Below are 17,826 nucleotides of genomic sequence, written 5' to 3'. Positions count from 1 at the left end.
CTGTTGTTTTTTGGACTGCAGGAAGCCGGAAAAGGGTATTCAGTACCTGATTGAAAAGGGCTTTGTGTCAGACACACCAGTGGGCATCGCTCGCTTCATCCTGGAGAGAAAAGGTCTGAGTCGGCAGATGATTGGAGAGTTCCTTGGAAACAGACAGAAACAGTTCAACAAAGATGTATTGGAGTGAGTTCACACAATAAATCCTCTAAAAAGGAACTAAGGCCCTTTTTACACCTGGTATGAAGATGCGTTTTGGTCGATCGGATCTAAAATGGACGACGCTAAATACAGGTGTAAACGTTTAAAAAATGTCTAAAAAAATGTGAGCTTATGACCACTTCCAGAGGTATTCGATAACACATTAGACCAGATTGCTTTCTTAATGTAAACGCTCACGTGGTCGGATGCGTTCGAACAGCCACAAAAGACGGCCTAATCTCTGCCTACTGAACTAACACGTAAACATTATGGGAAGCTTGGTAGCCAGATGGGATTCAAACTGTGTTGGCTGAAGATCCAAGTTTGGTTTGAAGAAGAAAAACGTACCAAGCACAATGTTCTCTCACCATTCCTGATTTCTAACATGCATTCACAGCATTGAGCATGGTCTTGTGGCTATCAGAGCAGAAACGAAAGCTGATGCTCTCTGCATGTTTTTCCATTGTCTTCAGGCGTGTTCATATGTAAATTGCGTGAGCTTACTTTGTACATTAGATCAAAAGATCTGAAAAAAAACATACATTTATCTCTTTAATTAACGTCCTCTCAAAGAAATCAGAACAGAAGTGGTTGAAAGTAATCTTAAGAGACAGATTACCCCACCAGGTGTAAAAAGGGTATGATCTCCCTCGTCTCCTTGTGATCCGTTCGACCAAAACGCATCTTAATACCAGGTGTAAACAGGGCCTAGGATTAAGTCAAGTCAACTCATCTTCATTTATATAGCGCTTTTAACTATGTAGATTGTTTCAAAGTGGCTTCACAGTGATAAACGGATAATTTAAGGTAACAGAGATTGTTTTGGCTTTATAGCGGTTCTTGAATAAATATATTTTCCAGCTAAAGTTAGTTTTGATTGATTCACTACCGTCGCAACGATCTTAGCTATTAAATTAAACCGTTCTCTCTACACAGACTTTAAACGCGAAACTGTAAGAAACGCTGATGGTGCTTACGTGTGCGTCAAGAATTAATTCTATAGTTAAGCGCATTTGAATATATGTGCACAGGTTTGTAATTCCCTACAATCCAAGCCTAAACAAACTACTTGTCTGGCCTTAAAAAAATGTATACCGAATTTTATCACTTCGGGGTACATACGCGAAACCAAAATTATCCCGACAACGCTTTATCTGTAGAGTGGTAAAGAGATCCTTCACAGGGGAGAGACTAGTTGGCACTTCAGCAATGCGTTGTCTTCGGGTCCAGACGAAGGTCCTTCGTCAGATCTGGATACGGCCTGGAACCGGCAGGCTGCGGGAAAACCTCGGGAAAAACAAAGACACTAAAATTAGCGTAGATGCCATTCTTCTTATGATGTAACGAGTACATCAGGATTTATGGAAGGTGTTCCCAGTTCTGGCTGACCTAATCTGTGCAGCCTAACATTGAATTATAGAAGTCTATAATGTGTTATGTGAATGCTAGGCCAAAGAGATGTGTCTTTAATCTAGCTTTGAACTGACAGAGTGTGTCTGCTTCCCAGACAATGGTAGGAAGACTGTTCCAAAGTTTTGGTGCTAAATAGGAAAAGGATCTACCGCCAGCAGTTGATTTTTATATTCTAGGTATAATTAACTGGCTGGAATTTTTAGATCGCAATAGACGTGAAGGACTATAATGCGTTAAGAGCTCGCTCAAGTACTGCGGAGCTAAACCATTTATTGCTTTGTAAGTAATCAGCAATGTTTTAAAATGTATACGATGTTTAATAGTGAGCCAATGCAGTGTTGACAGAACGGGACTAATATGGTCATACTTCCTGGTTCTGGTAAGAACTCGAGCTGCTGCGTTTTGAACTAGCTGTAGTTTGTTTGTTAAGCGTGCAGGGCAACCACCCAGTAGAGCATTACAATAATCTAGACTTGAGGTCATGAATGCATTAACTAATTGTTCCGCATTTGTCAATGAGAGCATATTGCGTAATTTAGATATATTTTTAAGATGGAAAAATGCGGTTTTACAGATACTAGACACGTGACTTTTTAAATGAAAGATTGGTATCAAAGAGCACTCCCAGATTCCTAACTGATGACGAAGACTTAACAGAGCAGCCATCAAGTGTTAGACAGTACTCTAGGTTATTACGTGTGGAAGTTGTGTGTCCAATAATTAGAATATCTGTTTTTTTTTTCAGAATTTAGTAGTAGGAAATTACTAGTCATCCAATTTTTTATATCAGCTATGCATTCCGTTAATTTTGTGAATTGGTAGGTTTCGTTAGGTTTTGGAGAAATATATAGCTGAGTATCGTCGGCATAACAGTGAAAGCTAATTCCATGTTTCCTAATGATATATCCTAATGGTAGCATGTACAGAGTGAACAGCAGCGGTCCTAGTACTGAGCCTTGTGGTACGCCATATTGAACTTGTGATCGATAAGACATCTTTTCATTTAATGCTACAAACTGATAACGGTCAGGGGCCGTATTCACAAAGAATTTTAAGGCTAAAAGTAGCTCCTAACTGGCGAATTTAGGAGCAACTCCTAAAAATAATGGGCGTGTCACTTCTAACTTTAGGACTCCTAATTTTTTTCACTGAGAGTAATTCACGAAGCATTTTAGCCCTAAAAGTAGCACCTAAGTCTGGGACAGCTTAAAAGAAGTCGAGAGGACTCCTAACTCACTAAGACCTATTCACAAAGGATCTTAAAATCGCCGCGCGACACAGTGTGTTGGAGACCGCCAATGACACGGAGTTATTACAAAGACACCGCCTTAACCTTGAGGGAATACTGATTGTTGTGGATCTTGTGAGGGATGCAATAACAGCGCCAACTAATCGCAACAACCCAATCAGTGCCGAATTGAAATGTTTGATAACACTTCGCTACCTGGCAACGGGGAAAATGCAATTGTGTAATGCCGACGATCTAGCGATATCCCAGCCATCGGTAATGCAGATCCATCCACCAAACCATCAATGCACTCTGTAGACCCCATATTATTCGACAATTCATAAGTTTTCCTGACATTCGCCAACTCCAAAGAAACAAAGCCAGCTTTATGGATATTGCCGGTGTGGTCGGTGCTATAGACAGGACACATATTAAAATAATTGCACCACGTCAGGATGAGGACGTGTTTGTGAATAGAAAGAAAACCCACTCCATCAATACCCAGATTGTGTTCGATGCAAACTTCACAATTCTCGATGTTGTATTCCAGTGCCGAATTTCCCTTTTTTTTTTTTTTTTTTTTTTTTTTTAGCACCAACTGGGCCAGCAGCAGTAACTGATCCTGCGTCCAGTTGGGCTTTCTTTTCCGTTTTGGCGAGTTCATAATCCGCCGTCATTCAACTATTACATTACTTAAATAGGAGCAATATTTCCTTGCTTTAAGTAGTCTATTTAGGCTAATAGGATGTCAATTAACCAAGCAAGTGTTAATGCAAGTGTCGTTTTTCATTATTAGGCAAATGGCGGTTTTCATTAGGGTATTAGGCTACCTAGATTTAATTTAATTCACAACTTCTCTCTCTCTCTCTCTCTCTCTGCCTTTTTAGAATTACACTTCACTGGGGCCTGCACAAACATGTCATTATATATGCATTTCGATTAAATTATTATTATTATTTTGTGTAGGACACAGACATATTTAGATGTCGTAATTCCATGATTTGGTGCGTCTGTGTTATGGTTCGCATGATGGCCCTGTCATCTAACAACCAATCACCGTGATCATTGCGAGGAAGCTCGTGCATGATAATTGACGTCATCCATAGCAACGAAGACTCACTCTTAGTTTAGGAGTTGTCATTTTTCCTTACTAAGAGTAGGTCTGAAAGGTGTTGTGAATAACTTTTAAGAGAACACACCTAGCTAAAATCTTTTAGTGCGATTTAGGAGTACTCCTAGTGGTAAGATAAAATGCTTTGTGAATACGGCCCCAGATAAGTATGATTTAAACTAGTACAATTCCACTAATTCCAACATAATGTTCGAGTCTATTTAAAAGAATGTTGTGGTCAATAGTGTCAAATGCAGCACTAATATCGAGCAACACCAATAGAGAGATACAACCACGATCGGATGATAAGAGTAAATAATTTGTGACTCTAACGAGAGCTGTCTCGGTACTATGGTACGGTCTAAATCCAGACTGAAAATCCTCGCAGATATAATTTCTTTCTAGAAAAGAACACAGTTGTGAGGATACTGCCTTTTCTAGTATCTTTGACAGAAAAGGCAGATTCGAGATCGGCCTGTAATTAACTAATTCTGTATGATCAAGTTGCGTTTTTTTAACAAGCGGTTTAATCATAGCCAGGTTTTTGAAAAAACGTCCACTTAAAAGTTTTTGGTACGTATCCTGAGACGAATTAATGATATTAAGAAGAGGATCTATGACATCTGGAAGCATCTCTTTCAGTAGCGTAGTCGGTATAGGGTCTTACATACATGTTGTCAATTTAGATGATTTAACGAGTTTAGAAAATTCTTCCTCTCCTATAGCAATAAATGAATTGAATTTTTCTTCAGGGAGACTACAATGCACTCCCTGATGCGATACTGTAGTAGACGGTTGCGTAGTTATCATTTTGTCCTTGATATTATCAATCTTATAAGTGAAGAAGTTCATAAAGTCATTACTGCTGTGTTGCTTGGAAACTTCTGGGTTTGAAGCTTTCTTTTTCGTTAGTTTAGCCACTGTTTCAAATAAATACATAGAATTATGTTTATTTTCTTCAAATAGGGTTGAAAAATAAGCAGATCTAGCAGCTTTTAAAGCCTTTCTGTGTGCAATCGATGCTCTCTTTCCATGAAACCCGAAATACCTCTAGTTTTGTTTTCTTCCAGTTGCACTCCATTTTTCTGGCTGCTCTCTTAAAGGTGAACTATGCAGGTTTTTTACCTTAACCGAACAGCTTCAAAGTCATTGGAAGGGTTATATTACTTTTTTTCGGGTTGAATGGTGGTCGTTTCGCACCCCCCACATTTACGCACATGTGAGCGTAAAAAACACACTTGCAACTTTGGGCCGGCGGGCCGCCGGACACGGCGTCAGGAAGTATCGCGTGATATCAGGTCTCACGATGTAAAGAATTGCTTTACGGCAAAAAGAAATCTGCTAAAATTATGTCATTATTGCGCTCCCTCACGCTGTTCGAACCCGAATGAAGATGACGTTGTAAAGAATGTCCCATCTGCATTGATGTCGTTGATCTACTAGCCTCTGGTATCTAAGAGTCGCCAACAAGTTTTTCGACAGTGTTGTCAAATATCTATTCCGAAGCTGTAGGGGGAGCTCTATACAGAAACCTGCGAGCAAAAAGCAAGAATACAGTGAAGAAATTCTCGAAACTACATAGCCCTGCTTTAAGGGCCTGAGTGTGCTCGTTGTACCACGGCGTTGGACTACCGTATTTTCTTTAATCTTCTTAAAGCGCAATGGAGCAACTGTCTAAAGTGCTGGAAAAGAGAGAGTTAATAGTTTCTGTTGCAAGATCAAGTTCTTCTAAGCTATCTTGGATGCTGAGATGATGAAACTGATTAGGAAGATTATTGATAAAGCAATCGTTAGTGGCAGAAGTGATAGGTCTAACATATTTATAACACGGAGTCGGCTTTGCAGCCTTGGCTAAATGTAATTTACATGAGACTATTCAATGATCTGAGATGTCATCACTCTGCTGCAGTATTCCAACGGCATCAACATCTATTCCATGTGATAATATTAGATCTAGAGTATGATTACGACAATAAGTAGGTCCTGACACACTTTTTTCATTATCTATGTGCATATTAAAATCACCAACAATTAGTACTTTATCTGCAGCCAATACTAATTCTTATAGAAAGTCCGCAAATTCTTTGATGAAGTCTGTATGGTGGCCTGTATACAGTAGCCAGCACAAATCTCAAACATGATTTAGAATTTACACTAGATATTGTTATATTAAGCACCAACACTTCAAAATAATTATATTTTAAACTAGACTTAGATTTTAAAGGTTTGCTTTGAATTTTTGTTATCATTAACAAGGTTCAACTGAAAAGATACATAGGCATGCATTGAATATAAAGTATACACTTTAACACTTGACTTAGCTTGCAGTGCAACAAAGCAGGCGTTTTCGACCTTTTTCAGGCCAAGGATCCTTTGGTGGATAGAGACAGGAACCCTGTTGCATTAAATTAACTGTTGCATTTTAGGTCTGACTTATAACATACATGTAGTATTATTAATGTTAATATATTTACTGTACAGACTTTATAGTGATTAAAATAAAGTCATTAAAAATAATACTTTTGATGTACATATACTTACAGTACATACATTACATTTTCATTTAATTGAATACATTTTAATCTGAGAATTTTGGCTTTGATTGAAGTTAAAGGTTGGGTAGGTAAGAATTGTCTAAAGAACTTTTTTTCAAATTGGCTTAAACTGTCTTTATATACCAATACATAATTAAAATGTAAGTACTTTGAAAAAGAAAGTATAAAAATTGAGTGACTATAGTGTATTTAATCTTCAAAAAACACAGCTCATTAATTCCTACCGGGACGAAACAAGTGATTGGCTTGCGCGACTGTCACTCTCCGTCGCCATGACTACCGCCACTATTACTGGCTCTGCCCACGTGCGCGCAGTCGCGCAACCGTTTTTAGGTGGGAGTGAATGGAATTAATGAGCGGTGTTTATTGAAGATTAAATACACTAGAGTCACTCAGTTTTTTATACTCTCTATTTCAGAGTACTTGCATTTTAATTATGTATTGGTATATAAAGACAGTTTAAACAAATTTGAATAAAAGTTTTTTTAGACAATTCTGACCTACCCTACCTTTAACCTAATAATACACTTTTGTTTCATGCAAATTCACATTTTTTAGATCAGAAAATAATTGCCAGACCTCTTGAAGTACTCCTGGGGACCCGTTTGAGGTTGTGGAGACCCAACACCCTTCCAATCGAGCAATACAATACTTATTATATCAAATATTAAACAATATTACATCAAAAATGCACAGAAAATAAAGAATTTATTGATTCTCAAACAAATGAATGCACATTTTGGCATGAGAATGTATAAACACTTTCTAACATTTTAACATATTCTTCCACTTTTGTTTTTCTCAGTTGTGTTGTGGATGAAATGGACTTTTCTGGAATGGATCTCGATGATGCTTTGAGGAAATTTCAAGCTCAGATAAAAGTGCAAGGAGAGGCCCAAAAAGTGGAAAGACTTATTGAGGCTTTCAGGTATGTTAATGCAATTGTAGTTAAAAAAAACGACACACTATTAAGGGGTCTTGATAACAGAATTCCTATTGATGTTGCTCATAAATCAGCTGTATAGTGGCATCAAACATGGCTCATCCCATCAGATTTCAAAGCTGGTATAATGAGTTTATAAAGCATGTCTTATCTATCCTTCAATATTTGCACATTTAAATTATATTTCTCTCTCTCTATCTGTCTTGTAGTCAGAGGTACTGTGTTTGTAACCCAGCACTGGTAAGACAGTTCCAGAACCCTGACACCATCTTCATCCTAGCATTTGCCATCATCCTCCTCAACACAGACATGTACAGCCCCAATATCAAAGCGGAGAGGAAGATGAAGCTGGACGATTTCATCAAAAACTTGCGAGGTGGTGTTCAAATCTCTCTCTCTCTCTCTCTCTCTCTCTCTCTCTCTCAAATATCACACATTCACATATTTGGCACTTACTTAAGTGGCCAACTACAAACACAGTCTCAATCTGCTTTTAAATGTGCCATGTAACTGTCAGGGATTTTGCAAATACACTAAATCTCTTCTTGTGTGTGTGTCATTTCTTTCTCTCTCAGGGGTGGATAATGGTCAGGACATTCCACGTGACTTACTGGTTGGAATCTACCAGCGCATTCAGAAGTGGGAACTGAGGACCAATGATGACCATGTTTCTCAGGTCCAGGCGGTGGAGAGGGTCATTGTGGGCAAGAAACCTGTGAGTACTAGTGAGACGTTTATCAAATTGAGTTTTTTTATTAGAATATTTGAGAATAGGGAATGTTTGAGAACTTATTTGTTACTTTGAACTGTTCTGTCAGTTTAAAATCATACTTTTGACCTGTTTGATGAACAATTTGTAATGTAGTTCCAAAGTAAATGTAAATATCTGCTCTGTGTGTAGGTTCTGTCTCTGCCCCACCGCAGACTGGTGTGCTGCTGTCAGCTCTATGAAGTCCCGGACACCAACCGTCCTCAAAGATCTGGAGTCCACCAGAGAGAGGTCTTCCTGTTCAACGACCTGATTGTGGTAATGGCAATAACACACATCAATTAATAATGCATGCCAAATTAATTGGTCCCAAGCCGTTAAGCAACATCTCCTCAACATGAATGTGTATTGTTATGTGTAAGTTACTAGTAATTTAAATACTTAGTGGTTCTTTTTCTTTGTTATTATATTTCAAGGTTACAAAGATCTTCCAGAAGAAGAAAACCTCCGTAACATACAGTTTCAGACAGTCCTTCCCTCTTGTGGAGATGCAGGTTCACATGTTCCAGAACTCCTGTAAGATTTGAAGTTCATTTTTGTCTTTCTTATATACACATTACCGTTCAAAAGTTTGGGGTCAATAATATTTTTTTTATGTTTTTGAAAAAGGTTTCTAATGCTCACCAGACTGCATTTATGTGCTCAAAAATATAGAAATATTGTGAAATATTATTGTAATTTTGAATAGCTGCATTCCGTTTTATTATATTTTAAAATGTTATTTATTCCTGTGATGCAAAGCTGAATTTTCAGCATTATTACTCCAGTCTTCAGTTTCACATGATTTTTCAGAAATCATTCTAAAATGCTGGTTTGGTGCTCAAGAAACATTCCTTATTATTATTATCAATGTTGAAAACAGTTGTGCTTCTTAAATATTTTGAAGGAAACAATGCTAAAAACAAAATCAGAAAATCTTTGATAAAAAAAAACAAAAACAAAAAAAAACAGCATTTATTTGAAATAGAACATTATAAATGTCTTAACTATTTTTCCTCAGTTTAATATGTCCTTGCACATATTGACCCCAAACTTTTAATAAAAGAAAGTAATAAAAGATGAGTCATATTCAGACTCCCCATGTTTAGTTTAGAGTTTTCTCATAAAGCTGTAAATTAATTGTTATAATAAACATAGTTCAGGTGCAATGTCCATGGAAACCCTGGAAAAATAATATCAAATAATATTATGATTGTTAGATCAGGAAAAGTCATGGAAATTTCCATAGTGAATATAAATTTTTCTGCTTCTTTAAAATCATCACTTAACCCTATATTTAAAGTGGTCATGACATAGATTTTAAAATAATTGTATTATGTTCCATGAGGTTAACTTATAGGGCCCTATCTTGCACACAGCGCAATTGATTTTGTACACATACGCATATATCATTCCTATTTTGCACCCGTGCACAGCAGAATTTTCCCTCCACAGACGCACGTTGGTAAATTAGTGAATGAACTTGAACTTGAACTTGATTGGTTTATTTCACGTTACGCAAAAAAACACACCTATGAATAATGAAGCTACTTCAGACCAACCCATTTGGGATCCACGCACAAAGTTACTTGCGTTTCGCGTTTGATACTTGCGCTTTAGATCGTTAAAATAGGGCCCATAATGTTAAAAGAAAGTTTTTTGCACAGAAAAACAAAAACAAATATATATCCGGAAAAATATATAATTTACAGACAAAGCATTATGAAATCATTTACTTATGGTTTGTGATGCAGCTGCTGTCAGATCCAATATTGGCAGCTTCATCTTTCAACAAAAGTTTCTCTGCGCATACTCCATTACATCACAGATCCCACAATATCAAAACAAGCTGTTTTTTGGAACTTGATTAAATAAATGCTTTATTTATAGCGAGGAGGTATTTTTAAGCTATCAAACTTGCAAGATGTTTTAATGGTACAAAGACCTCTAATATGTCAAAAGATCAAGGCAATTTTGATTTCTCATGTCATGACCCCTTTAAAAAATTGAATGTGCCATTGTTATTTGTGAACCCTGAATAAACATGATCTTTTTCTCTCTCCACCCCCAGACTATCCTCATGGTGTCAAATTAGCATCAGCCATCCCGGGCGGTGAGCATAAAGTTTTGATTGTGTTCACGGCCCCTAGTCAACAGGACCGCACACGGTTCGTCAGTGATCTGAGGGAGAGCATTGCTGAGGTGCAGGAAATGGAGAAATACAGAGTGGAGTGTGAGTACAGCACCCTCTGCTGCTCTCATAAGTCAACTACACTTTATTCTGGCCCTCTACTGGTTGTTTACTACGACAGCATTAACATCATTGATTTACAATGACCCTATCTGGTCAACATAATAATGACTCATAGAAAACGCATAGTAAACAAGACAAAAATAGCTTATTGTACACAACTTGCTTTTAGGATGTGTACAGACAATTTTCTTTGTGCCTGGTTAGGAAAAGGTCTTACACTGTATAGTCATCTGATGACATTTGTTCTTTCTTCTCCTGCAGCTGAATTGGAGAAGCAGAAGGGAGTAATGCGGCCCAGCCTGCTCACCAACAGCATGATGGCTGGAGGGGTGGGTGGAGTCAAGAATGAAGTGGTGAATGGCACTATGGGAAGGCCTAGTTTGGATGATAACTATTCACCAGGAGAGGGCCTCAAACGCACTGCTCTCAGCTCCTCACTGAGGGACCTGTCTGAATCAGGTGAGACTCTTTATGTGACTGGCAGACAATTTAATTATGGCCGTTTAATACAATACTACATTAGGGGCAAATATAAAATATTGAAGGAAATGTTTACCCAAAAATAAAAATTATGTCAAAATTTTACTCAACGTCATGTTGTTCCAAACATGTACTATTTTCTTTCTCCCGTGGAACACAAAAGAGGATATTTTAAAGAATGTTGGTAACTACACAGTATCGGTTCCCATTGACTTCCATTGTATGGACAAAAAATACAATTGAAGTCAAAATTCTATTTCTTGTATTCTTCAAAATATCTTCTTTTGTGTTCAGAGGAAGAAAGAAATGTGTTTTTAATGACATGGGGGTGAGTAAATTATGACAGAATTTACATTTTTGGGTGGACATAAAACTTTAAATGTAGGGTTAGGGTTAGCCATGTACATACCCATCTAACCCATGTACATACCTTTAAATCTACATATAACATATAAAAATTGTGGGCTTATTTTAGGCTAAATTGTAATTTTGGGGCGAGATATTCTTCAAAATCAAGAATAATTAAAACGTTTGCAGACACCAACAAGAAAGTACAAATTGTTAACACTACAGTTGTCAAAATGTACCAACTTCGGTACCGAATTTAAAAAATGTGACGCTTTTAGCACTGTTGAGCAGATTCGTAAACACCCCTGATTGCCCTGACGCTCAAAGTGTCACAATTTAAAAATTTACCGACTTGGTACCGAAGTCTGAGCGAAGTTTTAGTCTGACAACTCTAATTAACACTGACTGTCGTTGTATTACACTCAGTCACTCACTCACTCTCTCACACACACACACACACACACACACACACTGCAGTTGTGACTGACATCTGCTAACTGGGTAACAGGGAAACGCGGCCGCAGAAACAGCGTTGGTTCCCTTGACAGTACAATGGAAGTAAGTCTGAGTGAAGCAGAGGTCTGTATCTTTAGCTTTAGTCCCCAAACCACCCGCATGCCTGCCTGGAATCCCCACAAAACATGGCGCCATCCTGCATGTGTCCTTACCATAGACACAGAGCCATGCGTGTGCATCTTGTGTGACCATGTGTGGTCCGTGGAATGTTAATGTAGACGTGACTGAGGCTATGAATCAATAACATCAGTCATTCAGACTCCCTGCGAAGATTTGCAGTCATTCGGGACATTGTTGAATATCTTGTAGAGTTTACTCTGGGATATCTGGACTAGAAGACATCTTATTGACCCGGAATTAATTCTGCATGACATTGATATTTTATAGAAACATATCAATTTAGTGCTTGTTTTCTTACTTCTTTAGTCATTATTGTATGGTTGGATTGTGCTTTTGTAATGTGGTTTGTGTACATGTTTGGTATTTGAAATGTTATGCATGGACTAGTGGTTGTATATGATATTATTCTCTTCATTTTTATACTACTGTAAGTCCTGCATTTTATTAAGTGTCCCTCACAAATCAAGTCAAATATGTTATAAAATGTACCCTTTTTTCTAGTTTAGTACACATAGTCTAATTATACATGATTCATTAGTGTGCTTTGGGGCAGTCCTGAAAATGATGATTTGAAACAGCATTGGTCACTGACAGCTTCTGTAATAGCGGGGCCAGCAATGAATCTGCTCACTACAGCAGATTGGATGCCACTTCCTGGTTCAGTGTAAAATCGATAATAGGCAATAAATATTAAAAAAGCAATGGGCAAAATGTATTCATCAATCAATCACAAATAAGCTGTATCATTACACAGTTTCTTTTTGTTTATATATCTGCATTTTTATTAACCGACTATTTTGATTATCACATTTAAAATGATTTAACCTATCCAATATTGATAATCAATTGCTAATCAGATTTTCTAATTCTCATTTATCCATTTCATCGTTTATTTATTGATTTCTTAATTTTTCAAGTGACGATTGATTTGAGCCCACATTAAACAAATTACCGTTTCAACTTTCTGGAGTCTTTCAAATAAGAAAAGTGACCGTGACTTTGATTTGTCCACCAATCAAGTTCTGCCTCCTTTTTAATCTCATTTGAATACTCTGTTTTACTCATCTGATTACAGAAGTAGAATGGTTTACAAATGCTGTTTCATCTTCAATTTTATGGCAACAAACAGATGAGTTAATTTCTTGTAAGCATATTTTGACCATTACACAAAACAGAAATAATATTCCAAGTTATCTATATAGCAAAATTGGCGTTATTAGCATTCGGGACACTTAATAGATAGTTGGGCGCATGTGTTTGTGTAATAAAGTTCTGAATTATGATGTGGACAGAATATTGTTTCTCTACCCTAATCAACTCACCCCTGTTTTTCCTCCCCATCGAAACCACCTTTCTCTCTGTATCCTTTTGCTATATTTTCTTTCTTTCTCTTGTTTATTGCCCACATTCCTGCTCCACTTTGCAAAACCTCTCTTCTCTCTCCAACACTTGTTTTTGGCTTTGCTGTCCTCCTCTTTTTTCCTCCTTTCCCCCCACTCTCTTTGTCTTAGGGTTCCATCATTAGCAGTCCACGGCCTCACCAGCGTTATCCAGTAGCCACTGTGCTCCCGGGATGCTATGGAGCAGAAGATTACCGGCCTCACCGCCCCATCCTGAGCCCCGGAGTGGGGGTGGGGGGTGGGCCGGGGCAGCAACACACACCTGCGGTGACTGGCGCTGGGCCAGTCTCCAGCAGCACCGAGAGAGGAACGACTGGAATGGGGACTGCTGGGAGCAACAGCAACAACACCGGTTCCTTCCTGGGCTCCCTTTTTGGGGGGAAGCGATCCAAAGCGCCGGGTCCTATTATCCCCCCGGGGCCACCTTACCCCGCCCCTGTGGCCCCGCCGACTACAGGAGGGCCGCCGCCTCTGTCCCCGTCCTCCCTTTGCCCGGGGGATGGCGGGGGTCCTTCCAAGATCCAGGCCCTGCACGCCCAGTACTGCCATACTACCAGCAACAATGTCAGTGGACAGCCTCCACCCCCGTACTACCACCACCACCGCTTCCATACACAGACCGTACCTACAACTGGGCCGCCGGCCCTCCATACTCTTCAGCGGGTCACCTTACCTCGACGACCACTCCCCAACCCCCCCGCGCACTCCCCGTACCAGCCGATCTCCCAGCATACTTTGCAGGGTCGCTACGGGAGCATGGGCAACATGGGCTCCGGCCACCCTCCCCCCCTTTCTCCTCACTCCCCACTCTCCCCTCATCCGCAGTTTGCTCTGTTCCACACGCAGCCCACACACTCGGCCAGAGGCGGCATCAGCAAGCCCCCTCTTACCCTGTCGCACTCTCAGCCGCACCCGCACGCACACTCCCACACCCACCCCGTGCATGTGCACACGCCGCACCCGGGATCCCACCCCGTGCACCAACCTCACTTCGTATTCGCCAGCCCTCCGCCCCCGCCCTTCCCTGCTCCAACTCAGCCGCCTCCAGTCTCCGCGTCCGGCACTGTCCACCACGTGCCGCCGGCCGCCCAGTATCTGCCCCAGTATCCTCCGTTGGGCTCTATTCCCCCTCCCCCCCCCCACTCCCCTTTACCCCCCCCTTCCTCCCCCCTTATCCCTCTTACGCCTCTCTCCCCTCTCCCCCCCCAGCACCAAGGCCCACCTTCCCAAGCCGGGGGTCAGCAAGGGCCCTCGCCGGCCCAGACTGGAGTCGCACCTGGGGGGACGGGCACAGTCGAACGCGCCAAATCCAAACCTACCAACCGAATCAGCACGGTAGTGTGAGCCAGGGGAAGTCGCGAGGCTGGGGGACGCTGAAGGGTCCTTTGGTAATCGGAGGGGGGACCGCTGCGAGGGTGGAGGAGGCAGGCAGGGCCAAATCTGATAATAATGCCAGTGGGAAAAAGAAACGCAGCCTGCTAAGACTCTGCTACTTTCACCTGCGCTTCCCACAAGTGTGATCGAAGGGACTTACCAAGGCAAAACTGCCATACAGATAGTTTGAAGGCTCTTAGGTGTGGGAAATATACTAGACAACAACAAAAAGAAACAATTAGGACACTTTTCTTTCAGTTCAGCTGATGTAGATGGGTTTGACTGCCAAATGACTTCTTGGCTTCTTCTTAAATTCCATATTCAGACAAGAAATAACCTACTAAAGCATGTAAAAGACACGTGGACATGCACACACAAACATGTCCACAGTCTTGTTTTTAGTTGCGTAGAGCTATAAAGTCAGGGTAAAATGGTTGCATTTTTCATTCATCATCGCAGGCTTTGGAGAAACCGTACCTTGTTTGACCTGGGAACCTGTTTAGGAAATGTGAAGACCAGAGAGCATACAAATAACATTGTGCTGGACAGATCAAAGCACAGTATGTTCAATGATTTCATACATTCCAGTAATCATGTTAAGCATTAGTCGCTAGCATTCGCAAGATGCAATAATCTTTTCACTAAATTGATGTCCAGCTTCTACTTGCTAAATCATTTGAAATGCTCCATTGCTCTTTTTGTATACATCTATAACATTGACATATAGGAGTGTTAATAGAGATAAATCCACAAAGCAAATATCTTACACCTGGTATGATTGTTTAAAGTAAGTCAGTATTGGCCTGACCTCTTCCACTCTTAACACTAGTCAGCTGTTAAAAGCCGTGTATGTGGATGTGCGGTTTGTAATCATCCTAGAGTCACTTTCAGAATTATTACCATGTGTTAAATTATATGAAATTTTAACACAAAATTATATTTCAATAATGTTATATATATATATATATATATATATATATATATATATAGTCAAATAATACATCAGTAACGTTTTATCTATAAACTAAATTTCTACAGTTAAATCAATAACATGTTTCAGAAAAAGAAATATAAATTTATACACAAATGAGAAAACAATAAGTACATTTCATAATTTGATCTGTAATGAGCTTGTTTTGGTAAATTATTTTTCTAATTGATTTTTTATGTTAAATCCAGAGTATTGTGCCTAAAATCTAAACATTTTCTCATGGCAGTATTACTTTCTATTAATCCGGTTTGACAATAATTTAATTTTTTGAAGAATCCCGAAGGGCTTGAATGAATTTCAAAGGATGTTGACTCACATTACAGTAAAAATCATTGAGCCAATTTGTGTACATTATCATCCATGTCTAAATTCTCGGCACATTTCTAGTAAAGTTCCAGTAAATTTGTCAATGTGAAAACAAAAGGCATCCAATGCACTTTATAAATGAATGTGTTTTCTGAACTATATTAAATTAATATATCTCCATAATCCATAAAAACCATTACACTTTCTCCACGTTAAGTATTTTTACCTATGAGGGCTAGTGACGTATGAAGGAAACATTCCATGAAAGATTGTTGCCAGTCTTCACATCTGACTTGTCTGTATTTCATTTCCATTGGGTCCTCATTAATATACTTTACCAAGGTGTTTTTGATTAGTTTATGCTGTTATATGAATGTTTGCTATGAATTTCAATTTAAATGAATATAATAACTATTCTTATTTTATGTTATGAAACTAAATTTGACAAAATACAATAGATACTTGTAAATAGGAAATGTATTCTCATGCTTTGACATTCAACGTTGAAGTGTCAAGGATGTGTTTTACTGTTATTGATTTTTATGGACAAACACACTTGTCTTTACAAGTGTCCTTGAATGTCAGAGACTTCGTATGTTTTTTGTTTTTGTTTTTTTTAAACAGAAGTTATGTACCGGTCATGATGTTTTTGATTTAGCCTATTCTAACAATATAGCACCAGTCATACTTCAATAACATTCCTCTTTTTTCCTCTGTATGATTAATGAAGGAGAGGAGGAATATGAAGGAACCTGTATAAATAAATGATCACATTAATTCAAGGATTTTAGTTTACCTGTACGAGAAATCAAGGTAACTTATCCTTAAGTAAGGCCTTAGTGTAAGTACTGCTTGAAGTTTCTGTTTGTGTGGATGCATAACGTGATCTAAAGTGCTGTTATATATTTCTGGACTGGGCTTAATGCAGACGCTCAGTATTATTTGTTTTGATGTGATGCTCAGTTATTGTGTGTAAGATATTTATGACCACCTTTTCAGATCGCCATCTCTTTCTATGTGCTCCTGCATATGCTATTTACATGTGATCAGCACTGCACAATACTAAATAATGGTGGAAAATGGGGCATTTACATATATTCCATGGCCGGATATCAATATGAGATGGGACAGAATATAAAGATTAGAAATACCTAACTTATTAATTGCATTTAGTTTATTTCAAGATTTTCATGATATTTTTCATTAACTGTCTGTCTTTCTGCTGTGAATTTTCTTGCACGAGTATGTCTGTATTTACTGAGCTCTGTAACAAACTGTAAATAGACTGTGATTTAATATTGACAATGAGACAGGGAAAGTGTGTGTGTGTGTGTGTGTGTGTGTGTGTGTGTGTGTGTGTGTGTGTGTGTGTGTGTGTGTGTGTGTGTGTGTGTGTGTGTGTGTGTGTGTGTGTGTGTGTGTGTGTGTGTGTGTGTGTGTGTGTGTGTGTGTGTAGGGAGATGGCATTCAATGTAGATGATCATTGCATATTTATTTTGATCCGAGAAAATTAATTTTATCTGTAAACTTGTACAAGTGTGTATGTCAAAGCAGATTGAAGTGTAATTTTGAAAAGGATATATGAAGTCATCTTATTTGTGTACAGATAATATATTAAATTAAGCAAATTCGGAGAGATGTGAATATTTATTGCCTAACATTATGAATAAAATTATATACAGTGTCCTGACACAACTTGTTGTTGTTGTTGTTGTGTGTCTTGTTTCATATATTTTGAACTGCATAATCTTTGAAAGGAATAATTCACCCAAAAATGTAAATAATGTCAGTCAATGACTTTTTTGTCGAACACAATATAGGGACTGACAGCCTCAGTCACC

General features: G+C 38.8%; 1 protein-coding gene across 1 annotated transcript in view; it reads left to right on the top strand.

Moving 5' to 3' along the window:
• iqsec2b (IQ motif and Sec7 domain ArfGEF 2b) overlaps positions 1-15,657 on the top strand; it is a 75,999-nt gene extending 60,342 nt beyond the window's left edge. Inside the window, 11 exon segments of the mRNA XM_079638267.1 lie at positions 22-183; positions 7,311-7,433; positions 7,658-7,824; positions 8,024-8,163; positions 8,350-8,475; positions 8,634-8,733; positions 10,268-10,429; positions 10,712-10,909; positions 11,787-11,836; positions 13,426-14,443; positions 14,446-15,657. Of these exon segments, the coding sequence (XP_079494393.1) occupies positions 22-183; positions 7,311-7,433; positions 7,658-7,824; positions 8,024-8,163; positions 8,350-8,475; positions 8,634-8,733; positions 10,268-10,429; positions 10,712-10,909; positions 11,787-11,836; positions 13,426-14,443; positions 14,446-14,834 (2,635 nt within the window). The 3' untranslated portion in view covers positions 14,835-15,657.
• The last annotated feature ends 2,169 nt before the right edge of the window (positions 15,658-17,826 follow it).

The sequence above is a fragment of the Phoxinus phoxinus genome (assembly GCF_949152265.1).
Source record: "Phoxinus phoxinus genome assembly, chromosome: 15".
NCBI classification, from domain to species: Eukaryota; Metazoa; Chordata; class Actinopteri; order Cypriniformes; family Leuciscidae; genus Phoxinus; species Phoxinus phoxinus.
The sequence above is the reverse complement of the archived record's forward strand: the minus strand, read 5'-3'. Positions and strand labels throughout refer to the sequence as shown.